The 21545-nt window shown below is 39.1% G+C and overlaps 6 protein-coding genes across 10 annotated transcripts; 4 read left to right on the forward strand and 2 right to left on the reverse strand.

Moving 5' to 3' along the window:
* The first annotated feature begins 748 nt into the window (after window positions 1-748).
* Window positions 749-1977, forward strand: LOC18012151 (thiosulfate sulfurtransferase 18). 3 transcript variants are annotated; one of them, XM_024151621.1, is made up of 6 exons: window positions 773-832; window positions 990-1080; window positions 1161-1240; window positions 1316-1386; window positions 1599-1652; window positions 1734-1977. In XM_024151621.1, exons 1-6 carry the CDS (start codon window positions 829-831, stop codon window positions 1824-1826), a joined length of 393 nt encoding a protein of 130 aa, XP_024007389.1. In that variant the 5' UTR covers window positions 773-828; the 3' UTR covers window positions 1827-1977. The 3 variants fall into 3 exon arrangements, with proteins under 3 accessions (XP_006393804.1, XP_024007389.1, XP_024007388.1); XM_024151620.1 differs by lacking the exon at window positions 773-832 and adding an exon at window positions 848-895; XM_006393742.2 differs by having other exon boundaries at window positions 749-1080.
* A 187-nt stretch (window positions 1978-2164) lies between these two features.
* LOC18013482 lies at window positions 2165-4480 on the forward strand. Of its 2 annotated transcripts, none has more exons than XM_024150921.1 (9): window positions 2165-2342; window positions 2418-2562; window positions 2649-2739; window positions 2882-3067; window positions 3153-3376; window positions 3455-3589; window positions 3678-3745; window positions 3819-3895; window positions 4061-4480. In XM_024150921.1, the coding sequence occupies exons 1-9, from the start codon at window positions 2230-2232 to the stop codon at window positions 4204-4206; spliced, it is 1185 nt and encodes a 394-aa protein (XP_024006689.1). In that variant the 5' UTR covers window positions 2165-2229; the 3' UTR covers window positions 4207-4480. The 2 variants fall into 2 exon arrangements, with proteins under 2 accessions (XP_024006689.1, XP_006393806.1); XM_006393744.2 differs by having other exon boundaries at window positions 3834-3895.
* A 16-nt stretch (window positions 4481-4496) lies between these two features.
* LOC18012516 (ferredoxin--NADP reductase, leaf isozyme 1, chloroplastic) lies at window positions 4497-6795 on the reverse strand. The gene is made up of 9 exons (XM_006393745.2): window positions 6493-6795; window positions 6140-6374; window positions 5871-6004; window positions 5712-5790; window positions 5540-5631; window positions 5384-5461; window positions 5213-5275; window positions 4899-5133; window positions 4497-4790 (listed from the first exon to the last, which is right to left on the reverse strand). The coding sequence occupies exons 1-9, from the start codon at window positions 6595-6597 to the stop codon at window positions 4723-4725; spliced, it is 1089 nt and encodes a 362-aa protein (XP_006393807.1). The 5' UTR covers window positions 6598-6795; the 3' UTR covers window positions 4497-4722.
* Window positions 6796-8148: 1353 nt separating this feature from the next.
* On the reverse strand, window positions 8149-11578 carry LOC18012620 (calcium-dependent protein kinase 28). Of its 2 annotated transcripts, none has more exons than XM_006393748.2 (12): window positions 11044-11578; window positions 10561-10691; window positions 10435-10476; window positions 10239-10350; window positions 10070-10148; window positions 9820-9989; window positions 9601-9727; window positions 9393-9508; window positions 9198-9305; window positions 9045-9107; window positions 8754-8927; window positions 8149-8661 (listed from the first exon to the last, which is right to left on the reverse strand). In XM_006393748.2, exons 1-12 carry the CDS (start codon window positions 11365-11367, stop codon window positions 8503-8505), a joined length of 1605 nt encoding a protein of 534 aa, XP_006393810.1. In that variant the 5' UTR covers window positions 11368-11578; the 3' UTR covers window positions 8149-8502. The 2 variants fall into 2 exon arrangements, with proteins under 2 accessions (XP_006393810.1, XP_024006976.1); XM_024151208.1 differs by having other exon boundaries at window positions 11049-11389.
* A 1965-nt stretch (window positions 11579-13543) lies between these two features.
* On the forward strand, window positions 13544-17087 carry LOC18012456. Its single transcript, XM_024151347.1, has 8 exons — window positions 13544-13670; window positions 13765-13923; window positions 14095-14318; window positions 14442-14581; window positions 14908-14977; window positions 15695-15782; window positions 15957-16372; window positions 16478-17087. Exons 1-8 carry the CDS (start codon window positions 13544-13546, stop codon window positions 16922-16924), a joined length of 1671 nt encoding a protein of 556 aa, XP_024007115.1. The 3' UTR covers window positions 16925-17087.
* A 1821-nt stretch (window positions 17088-18908) lies between these two features.
* LOC18012836 (protein ANTHESIS POMOTING FACTOR 1) lies at window positions 18909-21254 on the forward strand. The gene is made up of 11 exons (XM_006393753.2): window positions 18909-19017; window positions 19091-19182; window positions 19351-19451; window positions 19549-19649; window positions 19734-19800; window positions 19912-20011; window positions 20092-20205; window positions 20331-20468; window positions 20594-20678; window positions 20785-20834; window positions 20921-21254. Exons 1-11 carry the CDS (start codon window positions 19011-19013, stop codon window positions 21065-21067), a joined length of 1002 nt encoding a protein of 333 aa, XP_006393815.1. The 5' UTR covers window positions 18909-19010; the 3' UTR covers window positions 21068-21254.
* The last annotated feature ends 291 nt before the right edge of the window (window positions 21255-21545 follow it).

Genomic DNA, 21545 nt, shown 5'->3' on the forward strand with positions numbered 1-21545 from the left:
TCGATAGAAACAATCTTTGATCTTATCAGATTCTCTCTCCCACATGAGTTGGAGAAGTTTATCATGGCAGATGTTGAGATACAAGATCCAGGCCAATCTTTTATGTTATCTTGTTGATTCTAAATGAAATCTTTAGTCCTACGTTTTGTATAATTTTAAACATTGAATTTGAGTCCCTTGCATGGTGGAATGGAATCCATTGAACGAGGCTATGATTTTTATATTCTTTTTATATCTGTCTTTAACTCTTATCCGTGTAACAACAAATAAAGAGAGGAAGAAAGAAGACGTTATCCCTACCTAACGTCTCATCTAATACAATGACTCATTCATTCATGGGGTCGTTAGTTGCGTAATTCCATCACCATTAACTTTGTGTCCACCAACAAAATTGGTTTTCACTTTCTTTCTTTTTTTTATTTTTTTCTAAACTCAGCAAACATTTTTTTATCTCATAATCAATGATCAGCAACATGAGAAACTGACGTTTATGTTCATGAATTTATTTAGTTTTGGGTTAGATTAGGGTCATCTAATTTGTATTAGTCTTGGGGCGTTCATGTTGTTGATTTTCCCTGATTTGTCTTTTCTCACTAATTTCTTTTCAATATTTTTTTTTTTAACTAGTGAGAACTGAGAAGTGAACACGTTTTCCATGGAGGCCTCACTTACCATAGCTGTCGTCCAACTTCTGTTAGACTTTATCTTATATTCTTTATAATATGGGTTATAGATTTCATTTGCTTTGTGTATAGCAACAAATTTCTAGTGGTTCAATCATTTACCATTTATACATAAATGGTTTAGTATTTAATATCTAAACTGAACATGCGTATGTATAAAATAAATGACAAAAAAGAAAAATATAGATTTTGTTTTATGGTCCGATTTGCGGGTTAATATTTATTATTATCTGCTCTCTTCTTAAAGCTTCATCCTTTCTTTTCGTTTTTTCATTTATTTTTGTCCTGAGAAGATGTTTCCTTCAGTGTGCAGCTCAAAGCCAGAAGAAGTTGTTACTGTTGATGTGAGCCAAGCCAAGACTCTCCTCCAATTTGGCCATCAATATCTTGATGTTAGGTGAGTTCTATCTATTGGCCCATCATCACTATAATTGCATGTACCAATTCAAGCTGTTAACTAATTTCTTGCACATGCAGGACCCAGGAAGAGTTTAGGAAAGGCCATTGTCAGGCACCTCAGATCCTGAACGTTCCCTACATGCTCAGCACACCTCAAGGTTTATCAAAATCTCAATCAACTTTTAGATATCAATACAAAATATAAAACTTCTGCGATCTGTGTGATACACTAGGAAGAGTGAAGAATCAAGACTTCTTGGATCAAGTCTCTTCTCTTCTCAACCCAACTGATGATATCCTTGTGGTAATTCTTTGCTTCCTCATCACACCCACAAGAAATGAAAAAAAAAAAAAAAAAAATCACCTGTTTTTTCTTTAATTACCTTTTGGCCATGAAAGCTCAAAACTATATATGTAAGATCGGCTGGTACTTGGTTCAAAATCACATGGAAAGTCAATTTTTTTTGGGTTTATTAGTTTGAAAGCGATCTTGAATCTGAGAATGATGATACACAGGGTTGTCAAAGTGGAGCAAGATCCTTCAATGCCACAACTGAACTTGTAGCTGCGGTAAGACTTCCCCCAACACAGTACCGATAAAAATGTGTTTAGGAAAATAATAATTTGTTTTAACTTTTAATATAAAATCAGGGTTTCAAGAAAGTGAAAAACGTGGGAGGTGGCTACCTGGCTTGGGTGGATCACAGCTTTCCCATCAACAAGGAGCAGCAATCTGCAAACTAAGATTCCCTTCTCTTTATTTCTCTTATCAAATAATGTCAGTGTGATGATGTAGTAATAATAATCTACATATTTGTATTTAGAATTTCAGTGTGCTGTTATCAAAATTCAAAATGTAGTACCAAATTTAATAAAAGCTGTTTTTATAAGTAACTCAGGGATATATACAGTAATTGTTTTTTTTTTTTTTTTAATTACTTTCCGATGATCATCAATCAGTCTTACAAAAGACAAGTACTGTAAATGGAGCCAGTTTTGCTGGTCGGTCAAAAAGTTTGGGCTTTTGAGTAAGATATATAAAGGCTTGGGCTTGTCTGCGTTTGCGCATACTAAGCCCTTCTCTTAGTTGTTCTCCGGCGATTCTCCGACCAAGCAGCACCCCTCTCTCTGCCTCTGCGGTTTTCTCATGGGAGAAACGTCCAAGCTGCAGTTGCCGGAGACTTTCCTTAGCTTTCTAGAGGCCAATGGCCTTGATCCTTCGATCTATACGCACAGAGATTCAATTCCACGCTATGTAAGGTAACCTCGAGAGAGTCCCTTTGCTTTCCTCATGGTTCCGGATGTTGGTATTGAAATCCAGAGATCCTTGTCAAGGTTGAAACCTGGGTTCGAGGATTTGGTCGGGGAGATTGAATATGAAATCAACTGTAAGCTGGAGAAGGTGAACTGGTTACCTGGGTTTTACTCCATTCCTCCAGATGTTCAAATAGCGAGATCCATGGCGTATCAGCAAGGGAAGGTGAGAGAGCAACCAATAACCAAATTTTAATGTCAACCGCCTTATTTCTTCTTTCTTCTTTCTACGGGTTTTGTGTGGTCTTTCAGATGTATGGAATCGACGCAGCTTCCGGTGCCGCTGTTTCAGCTCTTGGTATCTCCCCCGGAGACCATGTCTTGGATCTTTGTGCTGCTCCTGGTAAATTATTCATCTCTCTGTGTTGGTTCTACCGAGTTCATGGCTGGTTTTGTTTGCTTGTCTTTCAATACATTCCGTGTATAACTTTGTGTTCATTGGTTGTGGTAACAACTTGGGTTTAAACGGGGAAACCATCTCTCAGGTGCTAAACTATGTATGATGCTAGACCTACTGGGTGAGAAGGGGACTGCAACGGGTGTCGATGTAGCAAGGCATCGCCTTGCCGCCTGCAGAACAATGCTTCGAAAATATGGGCTTGGTCAAAGGAGCCGGCTTTTTCTTGCTGATGGAACCACTTTCTCAGTGCCACCTATCACCAACCTACCATGTAGAGCAACACTTGTACATTTTCATCAGACCATATGTTCCTTTAAGCTTTCGCTAAAGAGGTCATTTGCTATGGTTTTATTCAGGTGGGTCATGTGCGGACGACCATGAAGAAACATTTAAGGAGTGGACTTCTCGTAGACCTTACAAAGAAAGAAAACAAGAAGCCAAGGCCAAGAATAATAATTTTTTTTTGCCGCAGAATGGACAGCCGGAAATTATTTTCTACGGACAGAGTTCTGGAGTTATAGGGCTGAAAAAGAAGGAACTTTATAGACCCCTTGACCAAAAGGATTGTGGGTATGACAAGGTGAAGTTGTGATCTGCAGATGCAGATATAGTCACTTAAAAAATAACATAACTAGAGAACTGAAGTGTGGTTTTGCAGGTTCTTGTGGACGCAGAGTGCACACATGATGGTTCGATCAAGCATATCCAGAAATTTGAGCAATGGGGTTGGACAACGCTGGAACGCCGTGTACTAGACGCTGAGAGAACCGATAGAAACCTGACAGCTCTTCAGGTAAATTCCATAAGGCCGTTTGTGTCTCTCGTGCATCTGTCCTTGCTATTTCCTCTGTGGCGATCATTGCCAGGGTCTTTGTTTGCAGTTAAATCTACTGAGAAATGGATTCAGATTGTTGAAACAAGGGGGCACTCTTGTATACAGCACCTGTAGGTAAATTACAATAAGCTCTGTGTTTTATTTAGCCTTTGTTTTTTTATTTTTTAACATGAACCAGTGATCTAAGTGATGTAACTATCAGTTTGACGCTTGCCCAAAACGAAGATGTGGTGGATCAGTTCCTTGATGAAAATTCATCTGCAGGTACATATGAAGTAACATTTTGAACAAACTAACAACAATTTAGTGTTTGAGGTCTTTCACCATAGGTCAATAAAATTTGGTTTGAGTCTTGGATTCGTTGTTCTTTTACTAATGGACTAGCGTGAGATTAAAAAAAAAGGCTAACAGAAAACTCGGGTAATGCAGAGCTACAAGAGATTGAAACGGCCAAGGATTGGCCGTGTACAAGTGGCCGCACTCCAAAAACTGTGCGTTTTGATCCTTCCACCTCAGCAACCAGCGGCCTTTTTGTTGCAAAAATCAGGAAATTGGCACCAAAAGAAGCAGCATAGAAGATTGTGTTGTGATGCCTCATTACCTTAAAGTTGATATGAAACTTGATTCAAAAAACTCGTTTATCCGATTGAACAAGTTTACATTTTAACAAAATCAATGCAGTTATAGCCGCGAAAAGCTCTCGAGGCTCCAGAGATTCCAGATGTTAACAATCAAAATTCAGAGCCACACAATTTTGTTGATCATTCTTTTTCTTCACTGTAAATCTCCACAATTATCTCTTATATAGAACACGTCTCCTTAGTCTTAGTACACTTATTGCTCCTCTAATCCATCTCTCTCTCTCTATTTATATATATTATTATTATTATCTCTGAAAAGTCTGATATCATCAAAATACAATGTATTGTTTCAAGAAAGAGTAGTTTGGTGGGTAATGATGCTTTCTTATGATGAAATTCTTCCATCAAGAACAAGTGAAGGAAGAAGAAAGTAGCAGGATTTGACGAATTGACAATGCATCAGCTTTATCTACATAATTCATAATAATAATAAACCCCTCACAAGCTTCCTTAATAGACTTCAACATTCCACTGCTCACTCCTCTTCAATTGCTTCTTGTACTCCAACCAATCGATCCCTGTTCAAAGCCAAGTTAAAACCATTTGCAGTGAGACTTGTTCGGTTCCCCAAAAAAAAAAAAAAAAAAAAAAAAAAACTGAAAAGAAATGAAATGAACGTGTCTTACCATCTTTAGCAGCAAGTGAGACCATAATCTCATCGATTCCCTTCTCCATACCCTTAAGACCACACATGTAAACAAAGGTGTTGTCTTTCTTCAGTAACTCCCACAGCTCTTCTGCATACTCTGCCATTCTTGTCTGAATGTACATTTTCTCTCCCTTGTCGTTCGTCTGCTCTCTGCTCACCGCAAAGTCCAGCCTGAAGTTTTCTGGATTCTTCTCCTTCATCTTCTCAAACTCCTGTTCTTATCCACACAGGTCAACAACTTTTGCTACAAGACAACATTGGTCATAATTGAATAGGATATAGCTACCGTACCTCCTTGTAGAGCAGCGAGCTGCTTGTTGGTACACCCAAGAAGAGCCATGCCAAACCGTTGAACTACATGCATATGTTACATATATGAAGCCAATGGATGTCAATAACTGAGTGAGTTACTATAATTGGCGAAAACTGTGTGTAAGAGAGTTAATTTGCTCTTGGTCTCACCTTGTAGTCCTCATGCTCCTCAAAGAACATTTTCCACAAAAATGATCTGAACGGAGCTATTCCAGTTCCGGTTCCAAGCTAAGGAATAGGAAAACCACAAGTAATCACTACAACTGTTAAATATTATTGTATATCTTATAAAATCCTTGTCCATACCATGATGACGGTGGCATTTGGGTCTTTTGGCATAAGCATTTCCTTTCCAACAGGTCCAGTGATCTTTGCTTCATCACCCGGCTTCAAGTCACCTGCAAATCCCCAAACACTAAGAACAGTTTAAACCGTAATTAAAAAAAAAAAAAAACACCATTATTCTTCTTCTTCTTACACAAGAAGTTGGAGCAGACTCCCTTGACAAGCTCTCCATTATCGTTTGTGTAAACCAGTCTCTTGACACAGAGAGAAACCTGCATAAAACCCATTGCAGATAAGAGAAGATCATCTGTATTGGTCTCCATTAATTACTTGTCAGAGAGGGAAAGCTTACGGTTTTGGAGTCTCCGAAGTCACCAATGGCACTGCTGGCGATTGAGTATAGCCTCAGCTTGTGGGGTTTGCCGTTCTTGTCAATCCCCTCTGGAATCACTCCTATCGATTGCCCTTCTCTATACGGAACCTCACCTGATTCATCATCATTTCACCTAACCTAATCAAATCTCGCCCTCGATCCAATCCATACGTTATCTCGTAGTCATACTATGCGAAAAATCAAAACTTTCTGAGAGCCCCTAATCAATATTTGGATTTAAAGCGTACCATCGGTGCTGAAGACAATGTGCCAGGTTTCACCGGGAGCGTCATCGCCGGTGATCCTGGTGTTCAAGAGGCATCGACCGGTGTAAGGGTTCTTAGGTTTGAATTTGTTGACAACAATTCCTTCTTCCTGTTTCTTTGACTCCTTCTCTACTTTCACTGGCGCCTCTGTTGTCACCTGAGCCTTCACTGAAACTACTCTGCCCCCAATACAGGCGTCTCTGTAACACAGTGTGCTCTGTAGATATACCAATTATGCATGTCAATAAAGACCTGACTTTTTCCTCACACTCGGAAACTAGATGGCCACTTGTAAGTAAAAAAGATGATAAAAAACGAGAAAAAGAAAATGGTACCTTGTTGAGGAAAATCCTTTGATGGGAGACGAAGGATGTTTTGGTGGGGAGAGTAGAGGACTTAGAGGAAGGGAAAGAGACTGCAGCGCTTATAGCAGCAGCCATGTTTGATCACAATGGAAGAACTAGAGATGGGCCTCTGTCTTTCTTCTGGGCAAAAACAAAAAAAATAAAAAATTATGATAATAAGCAAAAAGATCAAAGCAAAAAAGGTTAGAGGAAGCTATATGATCAGGTTGTGATTGGATGTGTGTGGATTGTGTGAAGGAAAATGCGAGGCCAAGTGTAAGAGGATAAGTTATTACAGCTTATCATTGTCCCAGTTTAGCATTGCCGATTTCATGCGCCTATTGTTTACTACTATCCACCCAAATTAAAATAGAGTATGTCTCACTCCGACACATAATCTAGTAGTTACTGGGCTACATAATGGGCTTGATCAATTACTAATAGGCTTCGTGGACTCCTCTACTTTGACTTGTCCATGGTTGGTCAAAGCCTCACAGTCAGGTGTATGAATACGCTTTTGTTGTTGTCTCCACACATACACCAGAGACCAGACTGTCAAAGTCGCGTTGTTAATCTGACCTAAATGACTAATATACCCCCTTCCTTTCTTACTTCTACTACTATTGACTTTTCCGTTGCAGGTCATTTCGACATCTTACTTAGGCCTGGATTTTTCGGGAATCGAGACGGGAATTTACGGGTAGAGAATGGGAATGAGAATTTTGGGAATCTGAATATACTATCCAAAATATTCCCACAAACTAACGGGAAGGAAATTTATGGGTATGTCACGAGAACGGGAAATTCAGGAATCAAAACATACTATCCATACAATCCCAAAATAAAATATAATCGGAAAATGGACGGGAAAGGAACAGAAAAGGGACGAGAAAAATTTCAGATAATTCGGATAATTAATCTAAAATCAATCTTTTTAAAAACAAATATATTATTTGTTAATAAATTAGAAAAAATTATTATTTATTATAAAAAAATTTCAATTAACCAAAATCTCTAAAATTTCATTTTCTAATAATTACCCAACTGGAAATTCGGGTAATCCCATTTCCGTCCCTACCTTTTCCCTTACCTATTCAAATATTATTTTCAAACCCGAATGGGAACAATTTCCCTTTCTCGAAAAATTCGGGAATTTCGGGACGGATACAGGACGGAACGGGTTACCTTTCCCGAAAAATTTAGGCATAATCTTACTTACCCTTTTAATTACCCCATTACATACAATATGCAATTAACAACAAATAAACATCTTTCTCAATTCTCATCCCCGAGAGGATTCATTTATTATTCCCAAACAAAGGGGGGTGGTAATTAGTACATAAACAACGTCACTAGTGAAGAGAAGAAACCACGTCCATTTATATTCACCCAACCTACAGTATGCAAATAGATAGACTACTACAGTCATCGCCGATATTTTTCTCATTTTCAAATACATGTAAGATTATATGACTAGATATAATGGGATCCCTCTTTAATCATTATTTTTTTTTTTAAAGGAAAATAAGGAGTTCGTCTCAGACGGAGGAGAGCCACTCAGATCCTGGCTGGAAGATCATAGAAAAGGTGTGTGTTGGGTTGGTTTGGTGTTCTCTCTCTCACACAATAATATTATTTTAGATAGAATGGGAAAAAAAAAAATTGGGTATTATGAGAGAATCAAATTACAACTGGAATCTATTATCTTGCTTTTGTGCCCTGCCCAACCATTAAAACTGAACTTTGGTCGAGTCAGGGAATGCCACGTGACGATCTCAAAATTTCCTCCACCTGGTGACGCAACGAGCGAGCTCTTTGGTAATTTCAAAGTGTCTTTCGTTTGCCTTGGCTTCACACAACCAAACCACTTTACTTATCTCCCCCCCACCCCCCAAAGACCCACTTCTCTTACAACCAACATTACATATACATACTGATAAGACAAATCAAGCATCCCAACAAATTACATTTTTGACTCCTCTTCTAGTATACCATTTTTGACTACCGAGGATTCCTGTGGCATGCAGGGCTTGGAACTCTCTGCGAACTTATGCTCGCTGTTCTTAGAAGTCTCCTGAACTCATGCAGGCTTATTTTCCCGTCTCTGTCAATGTCTGCTTCATCCAGAAGTGGGTCGATTGAGCCTCTTAACCCCGTGTGCTGAATCCACCAAACAAATGGGTTATTTTTTTTCTTTTCAAAATCATCTACTAGTAAACAAACAAACAATAAGAGGTTCTAAATAAGGTTACCATTCGAAGCTCCTCAGGTGTTATGTACCCATCTTTGTCTATATCGAATTTCTCAAAAGCTGCTCGTGATCTTAGCTGCCATTTCTCTGAATCATGTTCTTCCAGTTGATGAACATGTAGAGCTGCTGCTACAAACTCTGTGAAGTCCACCAACCCATCAGTGTTGCTATCAATCTGTGTCCAACAAAGATACAACCGCTCAATTTATGGAAAGTGCATCTCTGATCTCTCTTTCATAATGATACCCCCAGAGATGCAGTTACAATGGCATAAAAGAAAACTGTAAACTACCGCTTGAAGGATCTCCGCAACTCGTGAATCCTTCAGTTTCCAAGGAAGATCCTTGGCAAGTGCCTGTAGAAGCAAAAAGATACAATATTATCTTATCATCCGTAGATGTAATTACTAGCGTTCTTAATGCAAATTGTCATACAATTCCCTTACCTGTCTCATCTCCTCAAGACTAATGACACCGTTTTTATCCACATCAATTGCATCAAACTGATCTCTGAGGTCAGAAATCTCTGCCTCGTCAAGTGTGCTAGCAAGCGCCTGCCAGAAAGGGGGACAAAGAGCATAAGAGACATGTCCTAATCTCTTTGTAAAATTATTTTCTTAAAGCTACCTCTTTGGGCTTACCCGTAAAGCAAACTGCTTTAGACGGCTGTATCTCACAAACTGACGTAAGTTGTTCAGAACTGAAATGTCGACAGGGATATCAGTGGCATTCCCTCCTTCTCTAACCCACGCATGTGCTGCAAAGGCAAGAGACAAAAGAGCATTAGTCTAAGATTCCGTTGCAGATGATAAAATCACCAACTAGTGCCCAAAAGCAAGAACTACATACACAGGGCTTGAGCAGCAGTTAGCCGAGCTCGTGGATCTTTTACAAGTAACTTTTTAACAAAATCTTTCGCGCTGTCACTTATAGTTGACCATGGTTTGCGACGGAAGTCAGGTTTGTTCCTTAAGACCTATAGACATATAGTAGAAATTAGTAAGAAGTCAGAAAGAATAAGAAAAAGGTGTATGTAGAACTATCCAAAGAAAGGATTCTCAACTACACCTCCTTAAATATACCATCCTCTGTCCTATCCCAGAAAGGCCGCCTTCCACAGAGTAAAATATACGTAATAACACCAATGCTCCACACATCTGATTCAGGCCCTGATCTGCGCTTTAGTACTTCGGGAGCAACATAATAGGCGCTACCAACAATGTCATGGAACCTTTTCCCTGAGAAAGATTGAGTTGTTTAAATTAACGGAATAGGGTCTACCACTTTGTTAGTGTGGATTCTGATAGCTTCTACTTACCTGGTTTAATGAAATCCGATAAACCAAAATCTGTAGCCTTTAGCGGCGAATCCAGTTTAGCTGATTTGAACAAAAAATTCTGCAAGGCAATTGGAAGAGGAAAACAGAAGGTTATAATCACAAAGAAACAACCAAGGAACCACCTCGCTGTTTATACAAGAGAATGTACCTCTGGTTTCATATCTCTATGTACTAGACCGTGTAGATGGCATTCTCCTGCGACTTTGAGCATCTGCCTTACGACAACCGCTGCATCTTTCTCGGAGTATCGACTATCTTTCCTGAAAGAGATTAAAGAAAAAACCATCAAAAATAGTGAAAGAGATGGGAAAGAGAGAGAGATTAGAGAGTGGAGAGATGTTAACTTGGATAATATCCGATCAAGCAACTCGCCTCCCTCGCACAACCTAGAGTAAGGCAAGAGTAAAATGAGAAAGCGGATACATGAGGGCATAAAAATGAAGCAAAATAAAGATAACAAGGAGACTCACTCCATAACTATATACACGTAGTCTTCATCCTCAAAGGCATTGTAAAACTGTACAACGTTCTCGTGGCCTGAAAGAGCTTTAAGTATCTGAACCTCCCGCTTCACGTCCTCAACCGCAATAGGAAGAACCATCTGAGAGCAAAAACCGTGAGTGACCAAAGCAGAGCACGATGCAGTAAGCATGTTGCAATCAAGAAGCTTAGCGATGGAATATATTATCAGTTGATACACCTCGGAGTAAATAAAACAATTTGATGAGTGCTTTTGACAATTTAAAAAGAAGAATCGGTGTTAAATTAAAGGGATCCCAAACTTTATGTTTTCTGTGAATCCATCGATAGAATCAACAGAGAATCAACGGTAGTGGAGACTGAATATATATAAAAATGGAAAGTAGAGAGGATTGAGAGATACCCAGAAAAAGCCCAAAAAAGAGCAAATCGGGGAATAAAAGAAACCCTAAGCGCAGGAGAGGAATCAGTACCTTACTCTTATCGAGTCTCTTAACGGCGACACGATCTCCATTGGACTTGTGGATGGCAACGTAAGTATAGCCGAATTGACCATGACCGAGAAGCTTGCCGATGGAATATTGGTCGTGGAAATCTTTGGCGTATCCAAAGTCGGTACGCTTGCCGCATGGGATCGCGCCGGTTCTCCGCTTGGTAGAGGGCTTATCGTTCTCCTCCTTGGGAATCGGAGCCTTATATGCTTTATCCTTTTTACATCCTTTACGGTTAGTCTGACTACTTCTTCTACTGCTGCTGCTCGCACCAGTTACTCTAATGGCGGAGAAACACACGCCCATCGCTGCCCTAAGACTAAAACCCAGAGCGATTCAAAGACCCAAACAGACAGACGAACTTGGATTCTGGAATTGAGACTAAGAGATTACTCTAATTAATAAACCCAACAAAAACAAAATAAGAGAGAAGAAGAAGAGAGGAAGGAGAAGAGGGTTGAGTTGGTCAAACCCAAAGAGCGAGTGAAGGAGGAAAGATCCTTTGAACTTTCCCCCTTTGCCTTTTCTCCTTTCCTCTTTTAATTTTCTTTTTTTATTTACCCATTTTTCTTTCTACTTATACTTACCCCCCTTTCCCTCTAAAAGTATACAATACAATTTTGTTACATTTTGACATAAGAGAGAAAGAGCGTATTTGGTGTGAAAGCGACGACCAATAGAAGCTCTCCAAGGAGTGGGGCCCGACAGCATCCGGAAAGACATTGCTTGAAAGTTGAAACTCACCACCCAGTTGCATTAAATTATTGCCACGAAATTATTATGCACACATTTATTACATTCAGTAACCAACTCTCTCTATCTATAGACCCAGCCTCGCCTACCTGTATTTTTGGTGTCGCTGTCTTTCAAAATACAACATCTCTCGAGTAATAATATATGGAGTATATGGTATAGAATCAATCAACAGTTCCTTTTTTCCTGGTCTAAGGCGTATACGTTTGGTGTGTCAGTAGTTCTAAGTGAGTTCTTGATCATCAGCAGCAGAGATAGAGGGATATACACACTGAATTATGACTTTAGGGGGGCGAGCAGCGCAACAAATGATCTCTTTCTCAAAACCGGTGTCGGTGAATCACTTTCACGTCCCTCGCCAATGCACTAACCTATTCTTATAACTCTTGCATTGGTACCATTTCCTTAATAATCTATCGTTCGTATTTTAATCATATATTGGAAGTAATTGTTATAAATTTAAATAAATAACCAATATATGGGCATATCGATAACGTGATGTACTTACTGAGCAGCATTATGAATCTTAACTGCTTTGCTTTCTTTATTTTTTATTTTTTATTTGTTTCAGTTGTCCAGATAGAAAAACGTGCGCCATGTTAGCTAAAACATATATACCTCACATGTATAAATATTAGTTATATAGTAATAAATTGGCCCCTTCTTAAGAGTTTTCATCACTAATTAAATTAGCCTACCTGTTTTTCAAGCCGTTCTATGTGTAAGCTCAATCAGTTGATTTGCTCAAAAATCATCGTAGAGGCTTATCGTGAGGTTATATGGTGAATTAGAACCATTCACGCGCTATCCTGTCGTTTCTTTTTACACACCATGACACCCAAAATTGAAGGATATAGTATTTATACCAATTAATAGCATTTGTACTCTTATAAATGTTGTGCCAAACAAAAAACAGAGTATATAAAAATTTTGTGTCAATCTCACGGTCGATAACTTCTCTTTTGCACCTACACTAACTCAGTCTGTGCCATTTCTCATGGTGTTTACCTTCATTCTTTGTCATAAATATCGGTAAAAAGTACTTGTCTCTCTATCAGCGGATTATTTTTTTATTTTAAATTTAAGTTAGTCTTATAATTAAATTATATTACAATAATAATATTATACTTCTGAAAAAAACTTTTTGAGGTCATAACCGATGGGGATGTTTTATGTATACCATAATTTCAAAAGCTTTTCTTAGCAAATCTATAGTTGTAGGCATCCTCTAAAAAAAGGTCACCATATTTGTCTCTCACTTACAACTCTTATGATCACCAAGTAAGTTGCATCAATCTCTCTCCCTCGCCTGACCGCATGCAGGATTTCCACAATACATGCAAGGCTATTATCTTGATTTATTTGGTGAAAGTCTGGACTTGCTGATCCAACCTATTCATGTATTACTGAAAGCAAAAAAAAACTATAAATCTTTCTCTATTTCAGTTTTAGTGCTTCAAAATTTTAGTTAAAAGTCCTCATGTTCCGTTTTCATAGATTTTATCACTTTTTTTGTTTCCCCTTTTTATTGGGTTTTGATTCCTTCTTTTGGATTATGACTCGGGGATATCTTGTTTTTCTTTCAAACATGTATTTCATTTTGGTTTTATTAATATGATCATGACGACAAAAAGATTAAAAAAAAAAAAATAGTCCGCATGCATATGAACTTATTACCGTCATACCTTATCTAATCAAACTAAAGGTATATATATATATATATATATATATGACTTGGTCAACAACGTCGCCGATGCCATTACCGTCCGTGACGCCCATCCACGTCGGCTCCTTTACTTTCCCTCCAGCTATTACATCACCCGCTTCCTCTAAAAAGCTTTTCCTCGGCGGCGCAGGTTAGCATCAGATCATTTAAAGTCTCATGCACGACGCAATTCTTCGAGTTATATATGTTTAAAGATGTGTGGGCTAACTTACGCGCGTACGCAGGGGTAAGAGGGTTTGAGATTGAAGGCAAGTTCGTCATTGTGACGGTAATCGGAGTTTACCTTGAAGCTCTCGCTGTACCGTCACTCTCCGTTAAGTGGAAGGGCAAAAATGAAAAGGAGTTAACGGAATCCATCTCTTTCTTCCGTCAAATCATCACAGGCATGCATAAAACTTTTTATTTACGTGGTGGAACTTTACATCACTGCTTTTGTCTATCCTTCACACGATTTGTGTGTTGCGTACATATATAGTTATATGTCTACTAATTAAGTCGATACGTAATTAATTACATTTTTTTTTTTTTTGGGGGTCTCTTGTGGGGGGAAAAAGGTGTGTTTGAGAAATTCGTAAGGGTGACGATGAAAGTGAATTTAACGGGGACACAATACTCGGAGAAAGTAGCAGAGTACTGCGAGGAGATCTTGAAATCGTCTGGGAAATACACAAAAACCGAGACTAAAGCCATCGACAAGTTCCTGAAGGTCTTCAAAGACCAAGATTTCCCTCCAGGCTCTTCAATCCTTTTCGCTATCTGCCCTAAAGGCTCTCTCACGGTGACTAAGCTTCTGAATTCGTTTATATTATATTATTATCAGTTTCTCTAAAGCTCCAAATTGTGAGAATAATTAATTAACATGATGAGTGAATGAAATAAATAATGTCTTTGTTGTGTGCAGATTGCGTTTTCAAAAGACGAGAAAGTCCCGAGAAGCCGAAATGCAGTGATCAAGAATAAGTTGTTGGGTGAAGCAATCATTGAATCTATGATTGGAAAGAATGGTGTGTCCCCTGAAACTAAGGGCATCTCCAACGCAAGGTTCAAGAGGAGTTCATAGGGACTTTTTAAATTAAAAATAAATCAAAAATGAAATAAAAGCAAAGAACAGGTTCGTTGGGAAGGTTGGGAAGGGCTTGAAGAGTCGATTTTAGAGGGGTTCGTCGATCATGTGGCATTATGCTATTGGCTTTGATTAAAAACAATTTTATTAATTTTTTTTTTTCTGGTTTTTCTCTTTCTCTCTCCATTTAAATGGATTTGGGAAACTGAAATCAGAGTTATAATAATTTATTCTTTTCACTTTTTATTTAATAAAAATTAATAAAATAATCTAAAGAACTCTATTATAGAGTTCAGGGTTGGAGATGGCCTAAGAAGAGCCTCGCTCAGAGATTCTCCAAGCTCATGAACCAACACACAGAAGCCAACACATTTGCTACTGAAAATTAATTAAATCTCCATTCCGACTCGTCAAATTACTTAAGGCTTTCATGACTCAAATAAAAGAAGGGATGATATATATGAATGTTTTATGACAGCTATAGAATGTTATCAACTTAGCTAATTTAATTCATGTAACAAAATATTTATATGAAAAATAATAAATAAAATTGCAACCAGCCATATATCAAAATCATCATTTTTAATTTATAAATATTACAAATTGGTCTTACATAAGTCATAGTTTACAGTGTATCATTTTGTGGTATATATAAGCTAATTATAATAGGTTTATAAAACGGAAAATGTTTTGCTTTTCCGGTCAGGGGATAGAAAAGGTCTTCTCATTGATTGTTGAATTAATAACCCATCAAATCAAATGTTATTGCACAGCAATAGTTGATTTGGTTTTGTTTTGTTTTAATCGACTAAAGACGTGGGTTTACTATGGGCTTACTGAGTGAAGCGTAATTAGGAGCGTAAAGGCCCATAAGCCCTCATCCAAGGAAAGTCCCAACGGCTAGTTTTCCCGAAACGGCTCCTTCCTAATAGTCCCTCACAACGGCTATTTTTTTTTTAAAAAAACCTAATCCTGATGCCTCTCCCTTTAAATACTTAACCCCCACAGCAATTTCTCTCATAGCGTTTTCTAATCTTCTTCGTTCAATTTCCCAGAAACTATTAGCCTTGAGATCTAAATCCACGATGGAGACACCATCATCATCAACCAGAAGAGTCACGAGGTCTCAGACCCTCTCTGCCATTAAAAGCTCTGCCACCAATCATCTCTTATCATCAAGTAAGTCTCTTTGTTTCTCTTTTCCCTGATCTGTGTACATTTGTGTCCATTGAATTACCCGGAATTGGTTTCCCGAGATTTACCCAATTTACATGACTAGTCTCCTAATCTTGAATTTGGGTTCTGATTCTATTGTATTGCATCTGAATCTGATAAATCGTAACCTCCTCTTAGAGAAACCAGATCAGGAGTCGGATAAATTGCAAACGAAATCAAGACAAAGAAAGGGTGCAAAAGAGCGGTCAGCATTGTTGGACATAAGCAACGACTCGCCGATCGTAGGGGTGGCGATGCAGACTCCATCGTCAGGAGTGATGGGGAAGAGGAACGTGAGTAGAATCAAGAGCACTCCTGGCTCAGGCGAGGCTCTCTTGAGAGGCCAAGTCAAGAATCTGTTGCAGAAGGTTGAAGAAGAAGCAGATCTTTCCAAGATTTCTGTGGAATCTCGCCCCTTTATCCATCTCGTTACTTCCCCAATGGGGCTTCTTGCCCCGACTCCGGCCAACACGCCCCAAGTTGCCGACTTCTCAGAGATTGTGATCACATCTCCGGTTGTTGCGGGACAACTGAGAGCAGCATCCTCTTCTCAGGTAAAAACTCCTTATTTGTTTTCTTTCTGGGTTTAATAATCGATCATTAGTCGTACTGAGAGAGAGATTGATAGAAGATATTGGTTGGTGGGTTCTGATCTCCAGGTGGATGAGAGCAACATGATTGAGGAGAAAGAAGAGAGCTTGGAGATGCTAGAGAAGAGTCCGAGCATAACTCGGTCATTGCTGCTGGACTTTAGTGATAAATCAGAACTATGGGAGAGCTCCGACTGCTCCTCTGTGGTGACTCAGAACCCAGAGGATGACAACTCCTCGGTGTGGTCGATGCAGGTCAATGCAAGTACCCAAGGCGAAGAGGATGATGATGATGAAGACCAAGTGTATTCTCACAGTTACAGGGAGGATGATGATGAAGACGAGCTGTGCGAGGGAATGAGGAAGATGAGCTTCGCAGGGAAGCACACTCGGTTTGTGTACGACAGTGAAGATGAAGAGATTGTGGAGGCCAAAGAGCAATCTCCACCACTGTTGCGTTTGAAAGGTTTCCCTACACCAAAAGGGAAACATGTCAGATTCTCCGGCGACGAATGAAACCCTTCCCTCCTCTTTTGGAGTTGTGACAAAGCCTCAACTGTCTCGACTTTTTTCCATACCAATTCTGATTCTTGGGCCTATTGGTACCTCTTGTTATAACACTTGAGTGTAATCGGAATATGAAGTTTTTCTTTTTAATCTTCTCTTTGCTTGTCTTGTGCTGCTAATGTTTTTGGAATACAACTTCCAGGACAGTCCATCAAAAACCCAAAACGAACAAACCCTGATTGAACATCTCATTAATCGTATACAATTAATTGTTATATATAGCACACCCTCCCATGTCTGCGCAAATTAGTCAACAATTGGTTTATGGTGGACTGTTCATTACTAAAGACAAATTATTTGCTTCTTCTTATCAATACAAACCACTGTACTTGGTCAATTCCAAATACATCAAAATTTTATCAATTTTTAATTGTCCGTGAGCTGTATTTTTCGACATAAGAACATCACACAATTAACCAAATCCATGTCGATATTTATATATTGAACCATAAAAAATGTGTCTATATCTAGGGTTCTCAAATCAATTATATATATCTCTTTCAAATTGGCGATGGACGGTGAGTCGGCTCAATGAATTGTATAAATAAGCGTTTATTTATTTATGTATATACATACAAATTGGGTTTTGGTAAGTATGTATATTAAACGCGAGAAAAACTTCCACACATGTGACCATGTGAAAACTTGAGACGTCAGTAAAGACAGAGACCCGAATTCTCTCTATTGAGACAACTCCTTCCAACTCTGTCCCATCTTGTAATTTCATTTATAGACACAATTTCTTTCTTTCTTTCTTTCCCTGCCCATCCCATCGAATAGTATGTATAACTATTAACTACATACTGTATGTATGTCTTTTGCGACTACCAATGAAAGCAAAAACAAAAAATTTGTTATGAAAATTAAGCCACCTAACAAAAAAGAATGCTTTAAATGGCTATTTGCATGCGAATGAATGGGATACCGTCTTAAAATGTCCCGACCATGTTATAAACACACACATTAAATGTACCATTCACCAAAACTGAACTTGACCGACAACTTTTATACTTGTAGTATCATCGATATTGGGACTTGGAATAAGAGAAACAAAAAAAAAAGTAAGCAAAAGACAAACCCGATTTGATAAAAAAACTGCGCCTCTCTATTCGATCATTAGATTCTCGTGTATAAATAAAACCCCACATGCTGAAGAGGACGACACATATCATCATCAATCATCATACTTAAGAATTTGTTTTAGATGAAGACGAAGAACTCCGGCACCGGATTTTGTGTCCCCCGTGTAAAAAGCAACTCAAGAACAACCAGTGATCGGGAGATTATTGTCACTCCCATGACTCTCCTCGACCGTTTTCGCGAGGCCGTTCTCCGCCTCATCATGATCTCCGCCGTCTCCAAGTCCACGTCTCGCCGCCGTAACAAACAGCCATCGACCACTACAGTCCGGTGTCAAAAGTACTATAACCACACCGATACTTATCACAGAGAAGCCGTGGCCGACTGTATCGAGTTTATCAGAACCAACAAGGCCATCGACATCGAAAACCGCCGCTAACGCCGTCACTATTTTTAAAATTGTTTCTTGTTGCCACTTGGTAGATATGTATAACCGTCACCGGTTTGTTGTAGCGGTTAAATTAGTAAATCATCTAAGTTATACTGTAGGTGGGTGAATAAAAAAAGTTACCGTGTTCATGCTTTAATTTGCTTACTATAATTAATTAATTTTAGTAAGGTACTCTTCATAATTTCACAAAAATTTCAAAATACGAGGTTTGTAGACATTTGAAATATAGTCAGTGATTGATACGTGATAACCAAGTTGGTAACCGGTTTATGTCAAGTCAATGACCCGCGGTCAAGCTAAGGCTTATACTTGGAAGCCCGTATGGCCCATTAAGATGTTGGAATGGAAAGCGGTTCAATGAGGCCTCATTAAAGAGCCCATACTCAAAAGTTAGGCGGCCCAAATCGAGAATGGTTGGCATCAGCTAAGACGACGGTAGAAGACGTCGATCAACGTGAAGCCCTAACAGAGGTCACCGGCGATATTGGTCTACGCGTCGGAGAAATGGTTGGTGAGTGTTGTTGGTGTCAAGAGATGTAACTTTGGGCTGTCTCACGTGAGTTTAATTGATTGTCCATTTCCAGGGGCGCAACCCGAGAGAGAGGACCGAGTTTCTTTGGAACTCTCTGAAGAAATTCTTCAGAGCATGGAACCTGGCGCCGTTTTCAGAGACTATGTAATTTCTTCTACTGTTCTTTCCGGAAACCTGAAATCAAGCGTTGATTAGTGCCATCTCTCGCTCAATTTCATCCCTATTTGTTTCTCTGCTTTGAGTTTATTTCCAAAGCTTTATCTCCTTGTGTTGTAATGGTTTTATTTAATTGATAGAGTTTTGGTTTTGCAGAATTGCAGGATCAGCTCGATTGACTTTCACAAAACTTCGAGTTATATGGTGACTGCTAGCGACGATGACTCAATTCGTCTCTATGATGTTGCAAGCGCTACGTGAGTTTGCCATGAGATTTTCTGTAGACATTCCGACCTGGTTTTCAGTATATACCAACAACAACAAAAATGTCTTTTTCGTTTTGATTATTGTAAGGTGTCTGAAGACAATTAATAGCAAAAAGTATGGGGTTGATCTTGTTTGCTTCACTTCGCAACCTACTACTGTCATCTACTCTTCCAGAAACGGATGGGACGGTGAGCCATCCTACGCCAAATTCATGCGTTTCGCTTTGATTCCTCATAATCTAATCGACCTCAACTCTTCGATTTCTGGTTAAGACTCTCTGCGGCTTCTCTCTTTGCACGATAACAAGTACCTGCGCTACTTCAAAGGACATCATGACAGGTGGTTTATGTTGTTGTTTTTTTTCCTCTCATTCTCGCTTATCAACTTAAATACTTTTTCTTCATACCCAAGTGTTGTTGTTATTTGTTAACCAACTTCTGTCCTACGCAGAGTTGTTTCGCTTAGCTTGTGTTCTGGTGGGGAGTGCTTCATCTCCGGTTCTCTTGATCGAACTGTTTTGCTTTGGGATCAAAGGGTGGAGAAATGCCAGGTTAATCACCATTTCTGACCCATAGGTGCCATATGCCAGTCTTACGTCATTACATAATCGGTCATTTGGTTTAACCATAGGGTCTCTTACGAGTCCAAGGAAGGCCCGCTGCAGCATATGATGATCAAGGGTTAGTTTTTGCAATTGCCTTTGGTGGCTACATTAGAATGTTTGATGCCCGTATGTACGAAAAGGTTTGTTATTAACAACAGTTACCAATGCAGTGCAGTGTCTTTATGGACCACTGTTTTCACTTAATCTTGTTTTACATTGAACACATATCTGTCTATTTCTGATTTGTACAAGTTTCCTTGGTTAGGGTCCTTTTGAAATATTTTCTGTTGGTGGTGATCTTTCTGAGGCAAACGTTGTGAAATTTAGTAATGATGGAAGGCTAATGCTGCTTACAACCATGGATGGCCATATTCATGTGCTTGACTCGTTTCGTGGAACACTTGTACGCGTAGAGCTTTCTTTGCTCTTATCTTCTCATTTTCATACGCACGACCAGCATACATACATTCTTAAACCGGGTGTATCTGACATTTTTTTTTTTGTGTGTGTGTGTGGTGTACAATGCAGCTATCCACATATAGTGTGAAACCAGTAGCTGAAGAATCCACATTGGATGCAACCTTCAGCCCTGAAGGGATATTTGTTGTTTCAGGTAACCGTGAGTGAGTTTTAAACCTGATTCGGATGATGCATGCATAAACGATGTGAAAGTAAAACCAAGTCTTTCTAATTTTGCCTCATCGGTTTGGTAATGGTAGGTTCAGGAGACGGTAGTACCCATGCATGGGGTGTAAGGAGCGGAAAACAGGTTGGAGTAGCAATGCAACCGTAGTTGTTCCCTGGAGAGTTTACTTGTTGTATGCTTTATAAGTGTTTTTTGTTCTGAATATGTAGGTTCATAGTTGGATGAGTCATGGCAGTGAAGCACCCCCAGTCATAAAATGGGCTCCAGGAAGTCCCATGTTTGTCACAGGCTCTTCTGAACTTGCTTTTGTTATTCCTGACTTATCTAAATTGCCAGCTTATGCCATCCGGAAATAGGATCAATCAGGACGACTTTCACTGTTGCAATGTGATCTCATGCTCGACGCTCTGGCCATGTACATGACGGAATTTGCTTCTCTGCTGAAGTTGTTCGTCTCGTAACTTATTATTGCTTCACTCGCTCTCATTGTAAATTTAACGATTGGTCTACCCTATAGATAGAGCAAATACCCCCCCCCCCCCCCTATCAAAGATCCTTAAGTGTGAGCCCATTTAGCTATACCAAAATTTTCACCCCAAAGCACCCGAGCAAGTGAGCAGCTCAAGACGATAGATGACACACATTCCTATATGTTCACCTCTATCAATGTAGCACAAATGAAAACACTAGAACTCATTTATCTTTTCATTTTATATCACTCTCTCTTCATTGTGATTTTCCTATATTTTCCTCCACTATGAATTGCTCTGCAAAGTAAAGCTATAGTTATTGAGATCAAAAGCCTCATCTTTTCTATAGTCCCCACCACTTTCC

The sequence above is a fragment of the Eutrema salsugineum genome, unplaced genomic scaffold (assembly GCF_000478725.1).
Source record: "Eutrema salsugineum unplaced genomic scaffold, Eutsalg1_0 scaffold_6, whole genome shotgun sequence".
Taxonomy (NCBI): Eukaryota; Viridiplantae; Streptophyta; class Magnoliopsida; order Brassicales; family Brassicaceae; genus Eutrema; species Eutrema salsugineum.